Source organism: Melopsittacus undulatus, chromosome 21 (genome assembly GCF_012275295.1).
Source record: "Melopsittacus undulatus isolate bMelUnd1 chromosome 21, bMelUnd1.mat.Z, whole genome shotgun sequence".
In the NCBI taxonomy this organism is placed as follows: domain Eukaryota; kingdom Metazoa; phylum Chordata; class Aves; order Psittaciformes; family Psittaculidae; genus Melopsittacus; species Melopsittacus undulatus.
The window spans coordinates 1,395,791-1,409,732 of record NC_047547.1 but is presented as its reverse complement, the minus strand read 5'-3'; the positions used below and the strand labels follow the sequence as shown (position 1 = coordinate 1,409,732).

Below are 13,942 nucleotides of genomic sequence, written 5' to 3'. Positions count from 1 at the left end.
CGTACAGTAGCACTATGGCGACCCCTGGCGGCGGCGCCGCAGCGCGCCTCTCCCCCCCTTAACCACGCCCCCTTCCTTTAACCACGCCCCCTCCCGGACCCCCCCCCTCGGTCCCCATTACCGAGCAATGGGGCCCGTTTGTGCCCCCCCCCCCCCCCCCCGTTATGGGGGTGCAGGACCGAGCCTCGGCCACCGGATGGCACCAGAGGGGCCTCAAATGTGGGACCCCCCCCATGGTCCCTAAAGGCAAAGGGGGGGTCCTTACTGGGGGCTGTTGTTCCCCCCCCCATGGTCTTTAATACATGGGGGGGGGGCTATTGGGGTACAGGCCTAATACAATGGGGGGGTCCCAGTTAAGGGTGGGGGGGGTCATACCTCCCATGGCCCCTAAAACAAGGAGGGGGGGTCACTACTGGGGGTCATTGTGTGCCCCCCCCCATGGTTCTCTAAGGCAATGTGGGGTCCCCATTGGAATAGAGAATCTAAGACAAGGGGGGGTCCCCATTGGAGTAGAGCCCCTAAGATAAGGGGGGTCCACATTGGAATAGAGCCTCTAAGACAAAGGGGGGTATCCCCATTGACTCCCTAAAACAAGGGGGGCTATGCGTCCTTGTGCCCCCCCCATACCACACCAGCTCCTTAAAAGTGACCGTTTATTGGAATCCAATGGGGGGGGATGCACACACACAGGGGCCCCCCCAGCTAAAAACACCCAATTTATCAAAACCAGCCCAAACCCCCCCAAACCCCAAAATCTGTCCCCCCCCCCTTTATTGGGCTGGGTGAGGGGGGGGAGAGAAGAAGGATGGGGAGGGGGGGAAGGCATAAAACAACCCCCCCCCCCCCCATTAGGGCGCTATGGGAAGGGCCATTGTATGGGGGGGGTATGGAGGGGGCTATGTACAGGATTGGGGGGGGTCCTTAGCTCCGGGGGGGGTCCCTCTCTTTGCTGTCGCTGTCCTCGGGGTACGCGTGCCAGGTGAGGCGCTCCTCATAGAAGGCAATGACGATCTGGGGGCACTTGAGGTTCGCCTCCTTTGCCAGCACCAGGTCAGCTTCATCCGTGTCCTTCCTGCATGGATACAGACACACAGAGGGGGGGTTATGGGGTTACCCACCCCCCCCACCCCACTTCCATCCCCATAGGGCTCATGGGGCCTCACCACTTCATGAGGAACATGAGGTCCCCGCAGGAGTCCGTGGCCCCAATGATCTTCTCTGGCTCCAGGCCCCGCTCGAAGCCCCGAGCGATGTCGTTGCTCTATGGGGAGATGGGGGGGGAAAGGGGAGGGTTAAGGGGTGGTGAAGGGGAGGGGGGGGTGTTGGAGGGGATGGGAATGGGGGGGGATAAGGGGACAATGGTGTCGTGGGGGTGGAAGTGGGGCGCTGTCTCTGGGGCACCATCCTTTGGTCCCCATCCCTCATCCCTGGGTCCTCATCCCCATCCTTATCCCTGGTCCCTATCCCTGGGTCCTCATCCCCATCCTTTGGTCCTAATCCTGATCTCTGGTCCCCATCCTCATCCTTTGGTATCCATCCCTGGGTCCTCATCCCTAATTGCCCATTCTCATCTCTATCCCTATCCCTATGTTCTCATCCCCATTCTCACATCCCTGTCCTCATCCCTATGTCCCAATCCTCACCCTGGGTCCTGGTCCCTGTCTCTTGGGCCCCATCCTGACCCCTTGCTCTCCATCCCTAGGTGCCCATCCTCACCTGTGTGTATCCATCCCTGCATCCCTGTGTCCCCATCCCTATGTCCCAATCCTCACCCTGGGTCCTGGTCCCTGTCTCTTGGGCCTCATCCTCCTCCCGTGTCCCTGTTGGGCAGTGGCTGGAGCCAAGGCCACGGGAGCTGCTCCAGTCTAAACTTCCCGATAAGCCCAGCACCATTCCCAACAATCCCAGCGTTCCTGGCAGGAATGGGGCAGATAAGGAGCGAGGAAACAATCCCAGTGGGAGGCGGCAGCAGACAAGGATCCATTGGGAATCCAGAGCCACTGCTGGAATGAAGGGACTGGGTGCTATGGGGTGTTGGATGGGGGCTATGGGGTGAGCTGGGGTGGGGGGTTCCTCTCCAGAGGCACCCAGTGTGCCCCAACAAGGGGATGTTGGGTCCCTGTCCCCATCCCTGGGTCCCCATCCTCATCCCTGCGTTCCTGTCTTCATTCCTGGGTCCCTGTCTCCGTCAAGGGGATACCAGGTGCTTGTCCCCATTCCTGGGTCTCAAATCCCTGTCTCTCGATCCCCATCCTTATCCCTGCGTTCCTGTCTCCATCCTGGGGTGCCCATCCCTGTGAAGGGGATGGCAGTGTCTTATCTCCATCCCTGTGTGCTTGTCCCCATTGCTGTGTCCCATTCCAGTGTCCCTGTCCCCTATCCCCATTCCTGTGTGCTTGTCCCCATCACTGTGTCCCATCCCTATCCCTGTGTCCCTGTCCCCATCCTCATCCCTGTGTCCGATCCCCATCCCCGTGTGCTTGTCCAAATCCCTGTCCCATCCCCATCCCTGTGTGCCTGTCCCTATCCCTGTGTCCCATCCCCATCCCTGCCTGCTTGTCCCATCCCTGTCTCCCATCCCTATCCCAGTGTCCCCATCCCTGTATCCCGGTCCCAAGGGGCCCTGGGTACGCAGCCCTCACCTCCCTCTTCTTCTTGGCCTTGACATCGTCCCCTCCGGCCGCCAGCCCTTTCCTCTTGGCTCCTTCTGCCTTCTCCCGTCCCCTGTTCCCATCTCCTTCCTTCATCTTCTTGTACTTCCTCATAAACTCCGAGATCAGCTCCGGGCAATCCAGGTTCTTCTCCGGTTCCCAAGTGTTGTGTTCCCTATGGAGCAACAGCAGCAACGGGATGAAGGTGCCTTAGGTCCAGGTCAACCGGCAGGGTCCAAGCTGCAGCCAAACCCTCTCCATTGAACCCATCCCAGGATCCCAAACTTCCGTAGATCCAGCCCCTTTGAACCCATCACTCCTTGTCCCATCCCTCCATCCCCTGATGCAGGTGCCTCTTCAGCATCCTTATACCCTGTATTTGGGAATAAAGGGGATTGGGAATGGGATTTGGGGTAAAAGGGTTTGGGAATAAAGGGGATTGGGAACGGGGAATGGGATTTGGGGTAAAAGGGTTTGGGAATAAAGGGGATTGGGAACGGGGAATGGGATTTGGGGTAAAAGGGTTCGGGAATGAGAGGGTTTGGGAACAGGGAATGGGATTTGGGGTAAAAGGGTTTGGGAATAAAGGGGATTGGGAATGGGGAATGGGATTTGGGGTTAAAGGGTTTGGGAATAAAGGGGATTGGGAGTGGGGAATGGGATTTGGGGTAAAAGCCTCAAAAAGAGGGGGTTTTGGGGACGAGGAACATCAATCTGGGGCATCCCCCTTGGAAACAACGGGGTCCACAGGCGCCCCTCTGTCCCAGCTCCATCCCCTGACCCCGTTCCCATTCCCTATAGGACTCACTCGGAGAAGCCCTTCCACTTGAGCAGGTACTCGGCCTGGCCCTTCACCACGCGCCGGTCCAGCACCTTCTCCACCACATACTCCTCCTCGTCGGCCGAGGAAGAGCTGTCTGCTGCCCGCTTGCTCCTCTTGCCCATAGCAGCGCCCAAGGGACCTGGGGGGACAGCACCATAGGGGGTCAATGGGGACCCCCCCCCGGTGGTACCCAGGGAGGAGGGGATGGGGATGGGGGGGAATGGGGATGGGAATAGAGGGGAGTGGGAATGGGATTTGGGGTAAAATGGGTTGGGAATAAAGGGGAGTGGGAACAGGGAATGGGATTTGGGGTAAAATGAGTTGGGAATAAAGGGGAATGGGAAGGAGAATGGGATTTGGGGTAAAATGAGTTGGGAATAAAGGGGAATGGGAATGGGGAATGGGATTTGGGGTAAAATGGGTTGGGAATAAAGGGGAATGGGATTTGGGGTAAAAGCCTCGGAAATGAGGGGGTTTTGGGAATGAGGAACAGTGATTTGGGGTAAACGCCTTGGGAATGTGGGGTTTGGGAATGGGAACTGTGATTTGGGGTAAAATGGCTTGGGAATGATGGGGATTTGGAATGGGGAATGGGATTTGGGGTAAAAGCCTTCAAAATGATGGGGTTTTGGGAAGAGGGAGCTGTGATTTGGGGCAAAGCCCCTTTAAATTGGGGGGATTTAGGTACAGAGAATATTATTTGGGTTAAAAGCCCCTAAAAATGGGGGGTTTTGGGCAGAGGAAAACGTGATTTGGGGTAAACCCCATTTTGGGGTGATTTAGGTATTGGGAAATGTGATTTGGGTTGAAAACCCTTAAAAATGGGGGGATTTGGGCACAGGGAAGTGTTATTTGGGGTAAAATGCCTTAAAAATGAAGGGATTTGGGTCTGGGGGAATGGGGTTTGGGGTAAAACCCCTCTTTTTTGTGCCCCACAAGTTAAACCCCAGGGTTTGGCTGTAAAATGCAAGGTTTTGGGTGTTAAAGGGGAGGTTTTGGGTGCAAAAAGGAGGTTTTGGGTATAAAATGCAAGGTTTTGGGTGTTAAAGGGGAAGTTTGGGGCATAAAGGGGAGGTTTTGGGGATAAAAGGGGAAGTTTTAGGTGTACAGAGGAGATTTTGGGTATAAAACGCAAGGTTTTAGGTGTTACAGGGAGATTTGTGGTGCAAAGAGGAGGTTTTGAGCGTATAATGCAAGGGTTTGGGAGTAAAAGGTTAGGATTTAGGTGCAAAAGGGGAGGTTTTGGGTATAAAAGGGCAGATTTTGGGTGTAAAAGGGCAGGTTTTGGGTACAAAAGATCAGATTTGGGGTGTAAAAGGGCAGGTTTTGGGTATAAAAAAGGAGGTTTTGGGGATAAAAAGGGGAGATTTTGGGTGTAAAAGGGCAGATTTTGGAGCCCGGGCCAGTCACGTTCCCAACCGCTGCAGGGGTCCGGGGGGAACAAAAGAGCAGCAGCTTTCCGAGGGGGAAAGCGCTTTTTGAGACGAAAAGCGCAGTTTTGAGGCAAACCGCGGTGAATTTGGGGTGAAAAAGCCCAGATTCGGTTCAAACCCGACCCCCCCCCCCCCCGGTGCCGGTTCCCGGTGCCGGCTCCCCACAGCGGGGCCCGGGCCTGGGGGGCGGGCCAAAGAGCGCGCCACCCGCCGCCATTGGCCAGCGCCCAGCAGCGCCCGCCCTCCCATTGGCTGCGAGCGCCGCCGCTCGTCCCCACCCAGCCGCGCTGCTATTGGCCCGTTCCCCCATCACTCCCCTCTTCGTCCCGCCCTCCCGCCGCTCCCATTGGCTGCCGAGCCGCTCCATCCACCCGGTAAATCCCACCCCGTCAGACCCCCCCCACCGCCCCCCCCGGCTCCCTTTCACCCCCGTTACCGGTACCAGCCCCGGAGCGGCTCCGTCCCGGGCCCCTCCCCCGCTCTGTGTCCGCTCCCTCCGCTCCGCCGCCGCTCCGCGCTCCGCCCGCCAAAACCGCCCGCACCGCGCAGGCGCCGCCGGCCCCGCTCCGCGCATGCGCCCGCCCGCCCCTCCCCGGTTCCACCCCCCCCCCCCCCTCCCCGGTATCCGGTACCACCGCTCCGGACCGAGCCCCACCTCCGGCACCGGCGGCGGCCCCGCCTGCGCCTCCTCCGCCGCCGCTCCCCGACCTGAGCCGGGCCCGCCGCCGGGCCGCGCTGAGGAACGGCCGCGCCGACCAATGGGAGAGGCGGCGGAGTGGGACTGGCCAATCACAACGAGGCGGAGGCGGGTCCGTTAGGGAGGGAGCCAATCGGAGATGTCTCTAAGCCGGAGCGGGAAAAGCAGCGTAGGGCGGGGCTGTGTCGGTGTCACCCAATCCGCGACGCGCAGAGGCGGGACTTTCCCTAAACGAACCAATCAGCGCCGCCCTCGCTGGGCGGAGCTCTGTCCCTCCACCAATACCCCCGCGCCTCTCCTCACCCCCCCTCTCACCGCCCAATCAGCGGCGGCGCGGGGGAGTTCCTCGGGCGGCGCTGACCAATGGGAGCGCGCGGTGGGCGGGGCGTCGGGCGGGGGCGGCCGAGTGAGGCGGCGGCGCTGCGCTCGCTCGGCCCCTTTCTGAGCCGGCGCCTCACGGAGGGAGCATCGCGGAGCCGCCGCCGCCGCCATGTCCAAGGCCGAGGTACGGGCCCCGCCCCCTCCGCCGCTCCCGCACCGGCCCCGGTGCCCCTCCCCCCCCCCGCCCCCCCTCTCCGGTTCCGCCTCCGTTCCCCCTCCCGGTTCCCCTTCACCCGCGGCCTACCGCGCGCACTGCGCCTGCGCGCCGCTCTGCCGACCCCCGCCGCCTGTGCGCAGGCGCACGGTGGTGGTGTTGGGGGGGGGGGTGGTGTCTTAGCGCATGCGCAACCCGCGCTCCCCCCCCCCCCCCCCCCTCCATCCCCACCGCTCGTTCCCCCCTCTCCAGCCACGTGCTCGCCTTTGTGCTGCGGGGGGCGATGGCGGCGCCGCGCATGCGCGGGAGCGGGGTACGACTGGGGTTATGGGGGGGGACATGGGACCCATAGGGGAATGGGGGGGGCCCTATAGGGCCGGGCGAGCCCCATAGGGGGGGATAAAGGGGTTAAAATGGGGCCTGGGGGGGTGTGGGGCATGGGGAGACCTAAATAGAGGGGTTGGGGGCTCCATGGGTCTGGGTGAGCCCAGAAACAAGGACATGGGGGGGGGGGGAAGGGTCCCTTGAGGTTCCCCATAGAGGAACACTTGGGGGGTGTCTCAGGCCCCATAGAGAGGGGCTGAGGGCTTCCAGGGCCTTGCTCTGCCCCATAAGTGGGTGCTGGGGTCCCCTGTGCAGCCCCATTGGGTGGTATTGGGGGTGTCGATGGGGCTGGGGGGTGAATGGTTTCCTATGGGGCTGGAGACCCCAGAGAGGGGCTTTGGGGTGGCGGGGGGGTGCAGTGATGGGGCTCCCATTGGAGATAGAGGGGCCCAAAGCAGCTCCAGGTGGGGCATTTTGGGGTGACTACAAGGGGGGGGCATGGAGGAGGTTTAGGGGTACCCCCCCCCCATTGACCCCTATATTCCCCCTTCCCCACAGTCTCCAAAGGAGCCCGAGCAGCTCCGGAAGCTCTTCATTGGCGGCCTCAGCTTCGAAACCACAGACGAGAGCCTGCGCAGCCACTTCGAGCAATGGGGCACCCTGACCGACTGCGTGGTGAGCCCCACAAGTCCTCTGTGCCCCATAAGTCCTTTGTGCCCCCCAAGTCCATTATGCCCCCCAAGTCCTCTGTGCCCTCCAAGTCCTCTATGTCCCTTAAGTCTTTTGAGCCTTCCAAGTTCTCTGTGTCCCCCAAATCCCTTGTGCCCCCCAAGTCTTCTGTGTGCCCCCCATGTCCTCTGAGCCCCCCAAGTCCCTTGTGTCCCCCAAGTCTCCTATGCCCCCCAGTTCCTCTGTGCCCCCCAAGACTTCTGAGCCTTCCAAGTCCTCTGAGCCCCCCAAGTCCCTTGTGGCCTTCAAGTCCTTTCTGCTCCCCATCACTTTCATTGGGTATCACCTCTGGGCGATGCTCACGTGGTGCTGAGGAGGGAAGGGACCACAGGTGATGGGAAGAAGCCGCATCCCTATGGATGATGGGAAGAAGCCGCATCCCTGTGGATGTGGGGCCGGCTCCTGACGTGGCCCCTTGTTCCCCAAGGTGATGAGGGACCCGAACACGAAGCGCTCCCGAGGCTTTGGCTTCGTCACGTACTCCTCGGTGGAAGAGGTGGACGCAGCCATGAACGCCCGACCCCACAAAGTGGACGGCAGAGTCGTTGAACCAAAGAGAGCCGTGTCCAGAGAGGTGGGGATGGGCCCTGGGGCTGCTCTGCTTGGGGGGGGGGGGGTCCAAGCATCCCAAATGCATCCCTGAAGCAATCCCGGCCTGATCCCAAACAGCCTGCGCTGATCCCCAACCTGTTCTAAATGCACCTCGAAACCCAATCCCAACCTATCCCAAACTGACCCAAACCCACCTCCAAAACAACCCCAAACACCCCCCAAAACCATCCCCAAGTGACCCCAAACTATCCCCAAAACAACGCAAAACACACCCCAATTCCATCCCAAACCATTTCCAAACCCATCCCAAATGCATCCCAAACCATCTCCAAACCCCTCCCAAACCCATCCCAAATGCATCTCAAACCATCTCCAAACCCATTCCAAATCATCTCCAAATCCATCCCAAGCACATCCCAAACCATTTCCAAAACCCATTCCAAACCCATCTCAAACCCATCCCAATCCATTCCCAAACCCATCCCCTCCCCATCCCCTCCCCATCCCCTCCCCATCCCATCCCCATCCCCTCCCCATCCCCTCCCCATCCCCTCCCCATCCCCTCCTCATCCCATCCCCATCCCCTCCCCATCCCCTCTTCATCCCCATCCCCTCCTCATCCCCATCCTCTCTCCATCCCCATCCCATCCCCATCCCTATTTCATCCCCATCCCATTCCATCCCCTCCTCATCCCCATCCTCTCTCCATCCCATCCCCATCCCACCCCCCTCTGACCCCTCTCCCATCCCCCCCGCAGGATTCCCAGCGGCCTGGCGCTCACCTGACGGTCAAGAAGATCTTCGTGGGGGGCATCAAGGAGGACACGGAGGAGCATCACCTGCGGGACTACTTCGGGCAGTACGGCAAGATCGAGGTCATCGAGATCATGACCGACCGCGGCAGCGGCAAGAAGCGCGGCTTTGCCTTCGTCACCTTCGACGACCATGACTCTGTCGACAAGATCGTCAGTGAGTGCTGATGCCAGAGCTTGGGATGCGGTGGGATGGGGCTGGAGCGGTTCCAGGCTTTGGGATGCGGTGGGATGGGGCTGAAGAGGTTCCAAGCCTTGGGATGCACTGGGATGGGGCTGGAGCGGTTCCAGGCTTTGGGATGCACTGGGATGGGGCTGGAGCGGTTCCAGGCTTTGGGATGCACTGGGATGGGGCTGGAGCGGTTCCAGGCTTTGGGATGCACTGGGATGGGATGGGGTGGAAGCGGTTCCAGGCCTTGGGATGCATTGGGATGGGGCTGGAGCAGTTCCAGGCTTTGGGATGCGTTGGGATTGGGCTGAAGTGGTTCCGGGCCTTGGGATGCACTGGGATGGGATGGGATGGGGTGGAAGCGGTTCCAGGCCTTGGGATGTGTTGAGATGCATTGGGATGGGGCTGCAGCAGTTCCAAGCCCTGGGATGTGTTGGGATGGGGTTGGAGTGGTTCTAAGCCTTGGGATGCGTTGGAATGGGGTGGAAGCAGTTCCAAGCCTTGGGATGCGTTGGGATGGGGCTGAAGCGGTTCCAAGCCTTGGGATGGGGCTGAAGCAGTTCCAACCCTTGGGATGCTTTCTGCTGGAGGAGGATGCGCCAGGATCCAACCCAGTTGTGTTTGATGGGATGGAGCAGGCAAATGTTCTCCATTGAGCCCATCCCAGTGTCCCAGCCCCCTCCTATTCCTTATGTCCAAGTGGAACTTCCAGTTGGAACCCATCACTCCAGTCCCTCTTCCCCTGGAGGCTGCTCTGCTCCAGCCCCAGTGTTCCCAGCCTGGCTCCTATGGGAGCTGCTCCAGCCCCTGAGCATCCTCATGGCCTTGCTCCGGCAGCTCCAGATCCTTAAGGACACCACAACCGGATGCAGCATCCAAGTGGGATCTCCCTAGGATGCAGTAAAAGGGGGAGAGCCCCATCCTTGAGCTGCTGCTCACGCTCTGGGGGTGCAGCCCAGCACAGGGGGGCTCAGTGCGGGTCATGGGGAGCTTCCCATTGTCCAGCACCCCCAAATCCTGGGATCGCCCCATCCATGGGCACGGCCTTGTTGAGCTCCTTGAGGTTGCCATTGGCAGCTCTGGGTGGATCCAGATCCCACTGGATCCCATCCCTTCCCTTGGGCTGAGGGGGCTCGATCCCATTGTCCCCGTCACCAACTCCCTTGGCCATTCCTTCCCCACTGGTATCCATCCATCCCATCCACTGGAGAACCAGGGATGCTTGGGGACGGAGCCATCCCCTTCCTACCACATGGGACACGGAGGGGACCATCGGCTCCGGCCCCATGCACACATGGGGGGGATCCCCCCAAAGCATCCCCCCCACCTTAGAATGAAGTAGCCCTGATTGCCATCAGTGATGCTCAGCAGCATCCCTTTGTTGGAGGGGGGGTCCATCCATCCATGTTTCCCATTTGGGATCAGGGATGACAGCCCTTTAGAATGAAGTGCACTGATTGCCATCAGTGATGCTCAGCAGCATCCCTTTGTTGGGGGGGGGTCCATCCCTCCATCCATATCTCCCATTTGGGCTCAGGGATGGTGTCCGCATCCCTGGTGCTGTTTCCCCCCCTCATTCTCTGCCTTCCCCCCCAGTCCAGAAGTACCACACTGTGAACGGGCACAACTGCGAGGTGAGGAAAGCCCTTTCCAAGCAGGAGATGGCCAGTGCCTCAGCCAGCCAGCGAGGTGAGCCCCCCCCCCCCGTGCCCCCCCCCCGGCCCCATAACCACTGCCGGTGCTGTTCCCAATGGCTCTTCCCCCCCCCCTCAGGCCGCAGCGGCTCCGGGAACTTCGGTGGTGGTGGTGGCCGCGGTGGTGGCTTCGGTGCCAATGACAACTTCAACCGCGGTGGCAACTTCGGTGGTCGGGGTGAGTGTCAGGGAGCAGCCACCCCCCCCCCCCGGCCTCCATTCATCCCTATGGGCACCCCCCTGTGGCTGCATCCCCCCCCACCCCCGGCCTCCATTCATCCCTATGGGCACCCCTGTGGGCTCCATCCTCCATCCACACCCCCCCATTCATCCCTATGGGCACCCTCCTGTGGCTGCATCTTCCTCCATCCCCATCAGGATGCGGCCCCAGCTCCTCTTCCTCCCCCCCATTCATTCATCCCTATGGACACCCCCCCTGTTTCTAAAGCACTGCCATGGCTCCTCCATCCACATCAGGATGTGGCCCCAGCTCCTTCTGCACTCCCTCTCCATTCATCCCTATGGGCACCCCCCCTGTTTAAGCACCACCATGGCTCCATCTTCCTCCTCCATCCCCATCAGAATGTGGCTCTGTCTCCTCTTCCTCCTCCCCCCCATTCATCCCTATGGACACCCCCTGTGTCTCCATCCTCCCCATCCCCATCAGGCTGCGGCCCCATCACCCCCCACACCAACTGCATCAGCAGGGACCCCCCCAGCCCCATTCCCACTGCTCAGCCCCATCCCTCCCCTCCCCATTCATCCCTATGGACACCCCCCGTGTCTCCATCCTCCCCATCCCCATCAGGCTGCGGCCCCAGCTCCCCCATCACCCCCCACACCAGCTGCATCAGCAGGACCCCCCCCCAGCCCCATTCCCACTGCTCAGCCCCATCCCTCCCCTCCCTCAGGTTATGGTGGCAGCGGCCCCGGTTACTCCGGTGGCGGTGGCGGCGGCGGCGGTGGCGGTAACCGGGGCTACGGCGGCGGCAGCAGCACCTACGATGGCTACAACAACGGGGGGGGGGGATTCGGTGGCAGCGGGGGCCGGCGGCCGGCAAGGGGCCCAGCACTGGCTGTGAGGAACGGGCTGTCCGAGGCAGGCACAGGTGAGGGGGGGCACAATGATTGCCATTGGGTTTCCCATTAACCCCCCACAGGGATCTGGTATCCCAGTTGGGCCATTGGGGGGGGCACTTCCCCATTCACCCCCCCCCCATAAGCCTCTGGGTTGCCCATTAACCTCTGCCCCCCCCAGGTATCTGGTACCCCAATTGGGCCATTGTGGGGGCCAGGTTCCACATTAACCCCCTCTGCACCCCCATAGGCCCTTGGGTGCTTTGGGGCTCCCAGTTGAACCATTGGGTGCCCCTGGGTTCCCCATTAACCCTAATGGTGCCCTGGGGCTTCCTGTTTCCCCCCCCCCCCCCCCCAGGCTTTGGGCTCCCAATGGAGTCACCCCAAAGCTCCCAGTGCCTCTGAGCCCCCCCATTGTGACACTGGGCTCCCCCCCTGTCTGCCTTGTCCTTCCTCACCCCCCTTTCCCCCCCCCAGGCAGTAACTTCGGTGGGGGGGGCAGCTACAATGACTTCGGCAGTTACAACAACCAGGCCCCCAACTTCGGGCCCATGAAGGGAGGCAACTTCGGGGGCAGGAGCTCGGGGCCCTACGGCGGAGGTGAGTCCACAGTGAACCCCCCTTAACCCCCCCTTTTCCTCCCCCTTCCCCCCCCCCTTTTTCCCCCCCTTTCCCCCCCCATAGCTGGGATGCTCTGGGGAGCACGGGCATCACCCAAGGCTGTTGTTCAGCTCCATGGCATAAACAGTGGGTACCCAGTGGCCCTATGGGGTGTAGGGATCTCCAATGGGTGCTATTGACCCCCATGGGATGCAGGGATCACTCAAGGATGCTCTTGAGCCTTATGGGTACCCAATGGCCCCACTGCTCCCTATGGGATGCAGGGATCACCAATGAGTGCCAGTGACCTGCATGGGATGCAGGGATCACTCAAGGATGCTCTTGAGCCTTATGGGTACCCAATGGTCTCACTGCTCCCTATGGGGTGCAAGGATCACCAATGGGTGCCAGTGACCTGCAAGGGATGCAGGGATCACTCAAGGATGCTCTTGAGCTTTATGGGTACCCAATGGCCCCACTGTTCCCTATGGAGTGTGGGGCCCCATTTCTTTCTTTCCCCCCCTTTCCCCCCCCTTTTCCCCCCCGTTTTCCCCCCCTTTCCCCCTCCTTCCCCCCCCTTTCCCCCTCCTTCCCCCCCCCTTTCGCACCATTGCCCCCCTTTTTCTCCCCCATATCCCCCCCGTTCTGACCCCTCTCCCCCTCCGCAGGTGGTTACGGGAGCTCGAGCGGCGGCGGCAGCTACGGGGGGAGGAGGTTTTAACCCCCCCCCTCCCCAGGTGAGGGAGTTCAGCCTTATCCCAATGGGAATTCCCCCTCTTCCAATGGCCCAGGAGGGATGAAACCCACCCGGAAATGAAGGGAAAACAAGCAGGAAACCACCCAAAACCAACCCCCCCCCCCATAACCCCCCCACCCCCCCCAGCATCCCATGGGATCCCTCTGGCATCCTAACTCCATTGTCATCCCACAGGACCCAACCTTAGTGGGAGAGCCGAGGCACAGAAGGGACAGGGAAGCCGCAGATCCCCCCCATGTTGGGGGGGGCCCCCCCCTTTAACAGCAGTTTAAAAGGGGGGGGTCCCCCCACATCGAAGCCACCCCAATGTCCTTTGTTGTGTCCTTGCACCCCAGGACTGTGTTTGTGACTCATTGTACACCAGGTTCTTTTAGGAGGGGGGGGGGGGTGTGAAGGGGGGGAGGGGCGGTATTCCCATCTTGTGGAATCATTCCGGTGAGCCCCCCCCCCCGTGTCCCGTCCCCCCCGTCTCTCTGGAGGGGGGGGTTGGTTTTAGTTGCGCCCGCGCTGTCGCTCGCTGTGGAAGCACCTCCAGAGGCTGAATAAATGTCCTTTTTTTTTTTTTTTAAGGATTTTCCTCATTTTTCACCCATTTTTTGGTTATTTGGGGGGGGGGCATTAATTCCCCCCCCCCCCTTTAATATGGATCCGATTTGGGGCAGTTTAGGACCCAACGCATCATTTTTAGGCTCAGCTTTGAGCCCTATCCCACCTTCACTCCCAGCTTTATGCTGCCCTTTATAGATCCTATATCCCCCCCCCAAATATGTGCCCCCCCGTCCATGGCATCCATGGCGTGCACAGTGGTACCCAATGGCCCTACTGTTCCCTATGGGTTTGGGGTCACCCAAGGGTGCCATGGGGCTCCATGGCATGCACAGTGGTACCCAATGGCCCCACTGTTCCCTATGGGGTTTATAGGTCACCCCAGGGTGCAATGGGGCTCCTTGGCGTGCACAGCGGTACCCAATGGCCCCACTGTTCCCTATGGGTTTGGGGTCACCCAAGGGTGCCACGGGGGGGTGCCCATGGGGTGGGGGCCTCTCCATGGCACAGGGATGCTCATGGGGTGCCCATAGGGTTCGGGGC

The 13,942-nt window shown here is 60.9% G+C and overlaps 2 protein-coding genes across 4 annotated transcripts; one reads left to right on the top strand and one right to left on the bottom strand.

Annotated features, from left to right (window-relative positions):
- Positions 1 to 842: 842 nt before the first annotated feature.
- On the bottom strand, positions 843 to 5,626 carry CBX5 (chromobox 5). 3 transcript variants are annotated; one of them, XM_034071497.1, is made up of 5 exons: positions 5,563 to 5,626; positions 3,460 to 3,613; positions 2,643 to 2,826; positions 1,164 to 1,261; positions 843 to 1,072 (listed from the first exon to the last, which is right to left on the bottom strand). In XM_034071497.1, the coding sequence occupies exons 2-5, from the start codon at positions 3,594 to 3,596 to the stop codon at positions 922 to 924; spliced, it is 570 nt and encodes a 189-aa protein (XP_033927388.1). In that variant the 5' UTR covers positions 3,597 to 3,613; positions 5,563 to 5,626; the 3' UTR covers positions 843 to 921. The 3 variants fall into 3 exon arrangements, with proteins under 3 accessions (XP_033927388.1, XP_033927389.1, XP_033927390.1); XM_034071498.1 differs by lacking the exon at positions 5,563 to 5,626 and adding an exon at positions 5,344 to 5,402; XM_034071499.1 differs by lacking the exon at positions 5,563 to 5,626 and adding an exon at positions 5,350 to 5,377.
- Positions 5,627 to 6,014: 388 nt separating this feature from the next.
- Positions 6,015 to 13,207, top strand: HNRNPA1 (heterogeneous nuclear ribonucleoprotein A1). Its single transcript, XM_034071568.1, has 10 exons — positions 6,015 to 6,109; positions 7,022 to 7,138; positions 7,620 to 7,766; positions 8,503 to 8,713; positions 10,322 to 10,414; positions 10,499 to 10,597; positions 11,331 to 11,528; positions 11,974 to 12,096; positions 12,765 to 12,833; positions 13,028 to 13,207. The coding sequence occupies exons 1-9, from the start codon at positions 6,095 to 6,097 to the stop codon at positions 12,815 to 12,817; spliced, it is 1,056 nt and encodes a 351-aa protein (XP_033927459.1). The 5' UTR covers positions 6,015 to 6,094; the 3' UTR covers positions 12,818 to 12,833; positions 13,028 to 13,207.
- The last annotated feature ends 735 nt before the right edge of the window (positions 13,208 to 13,942 follow it).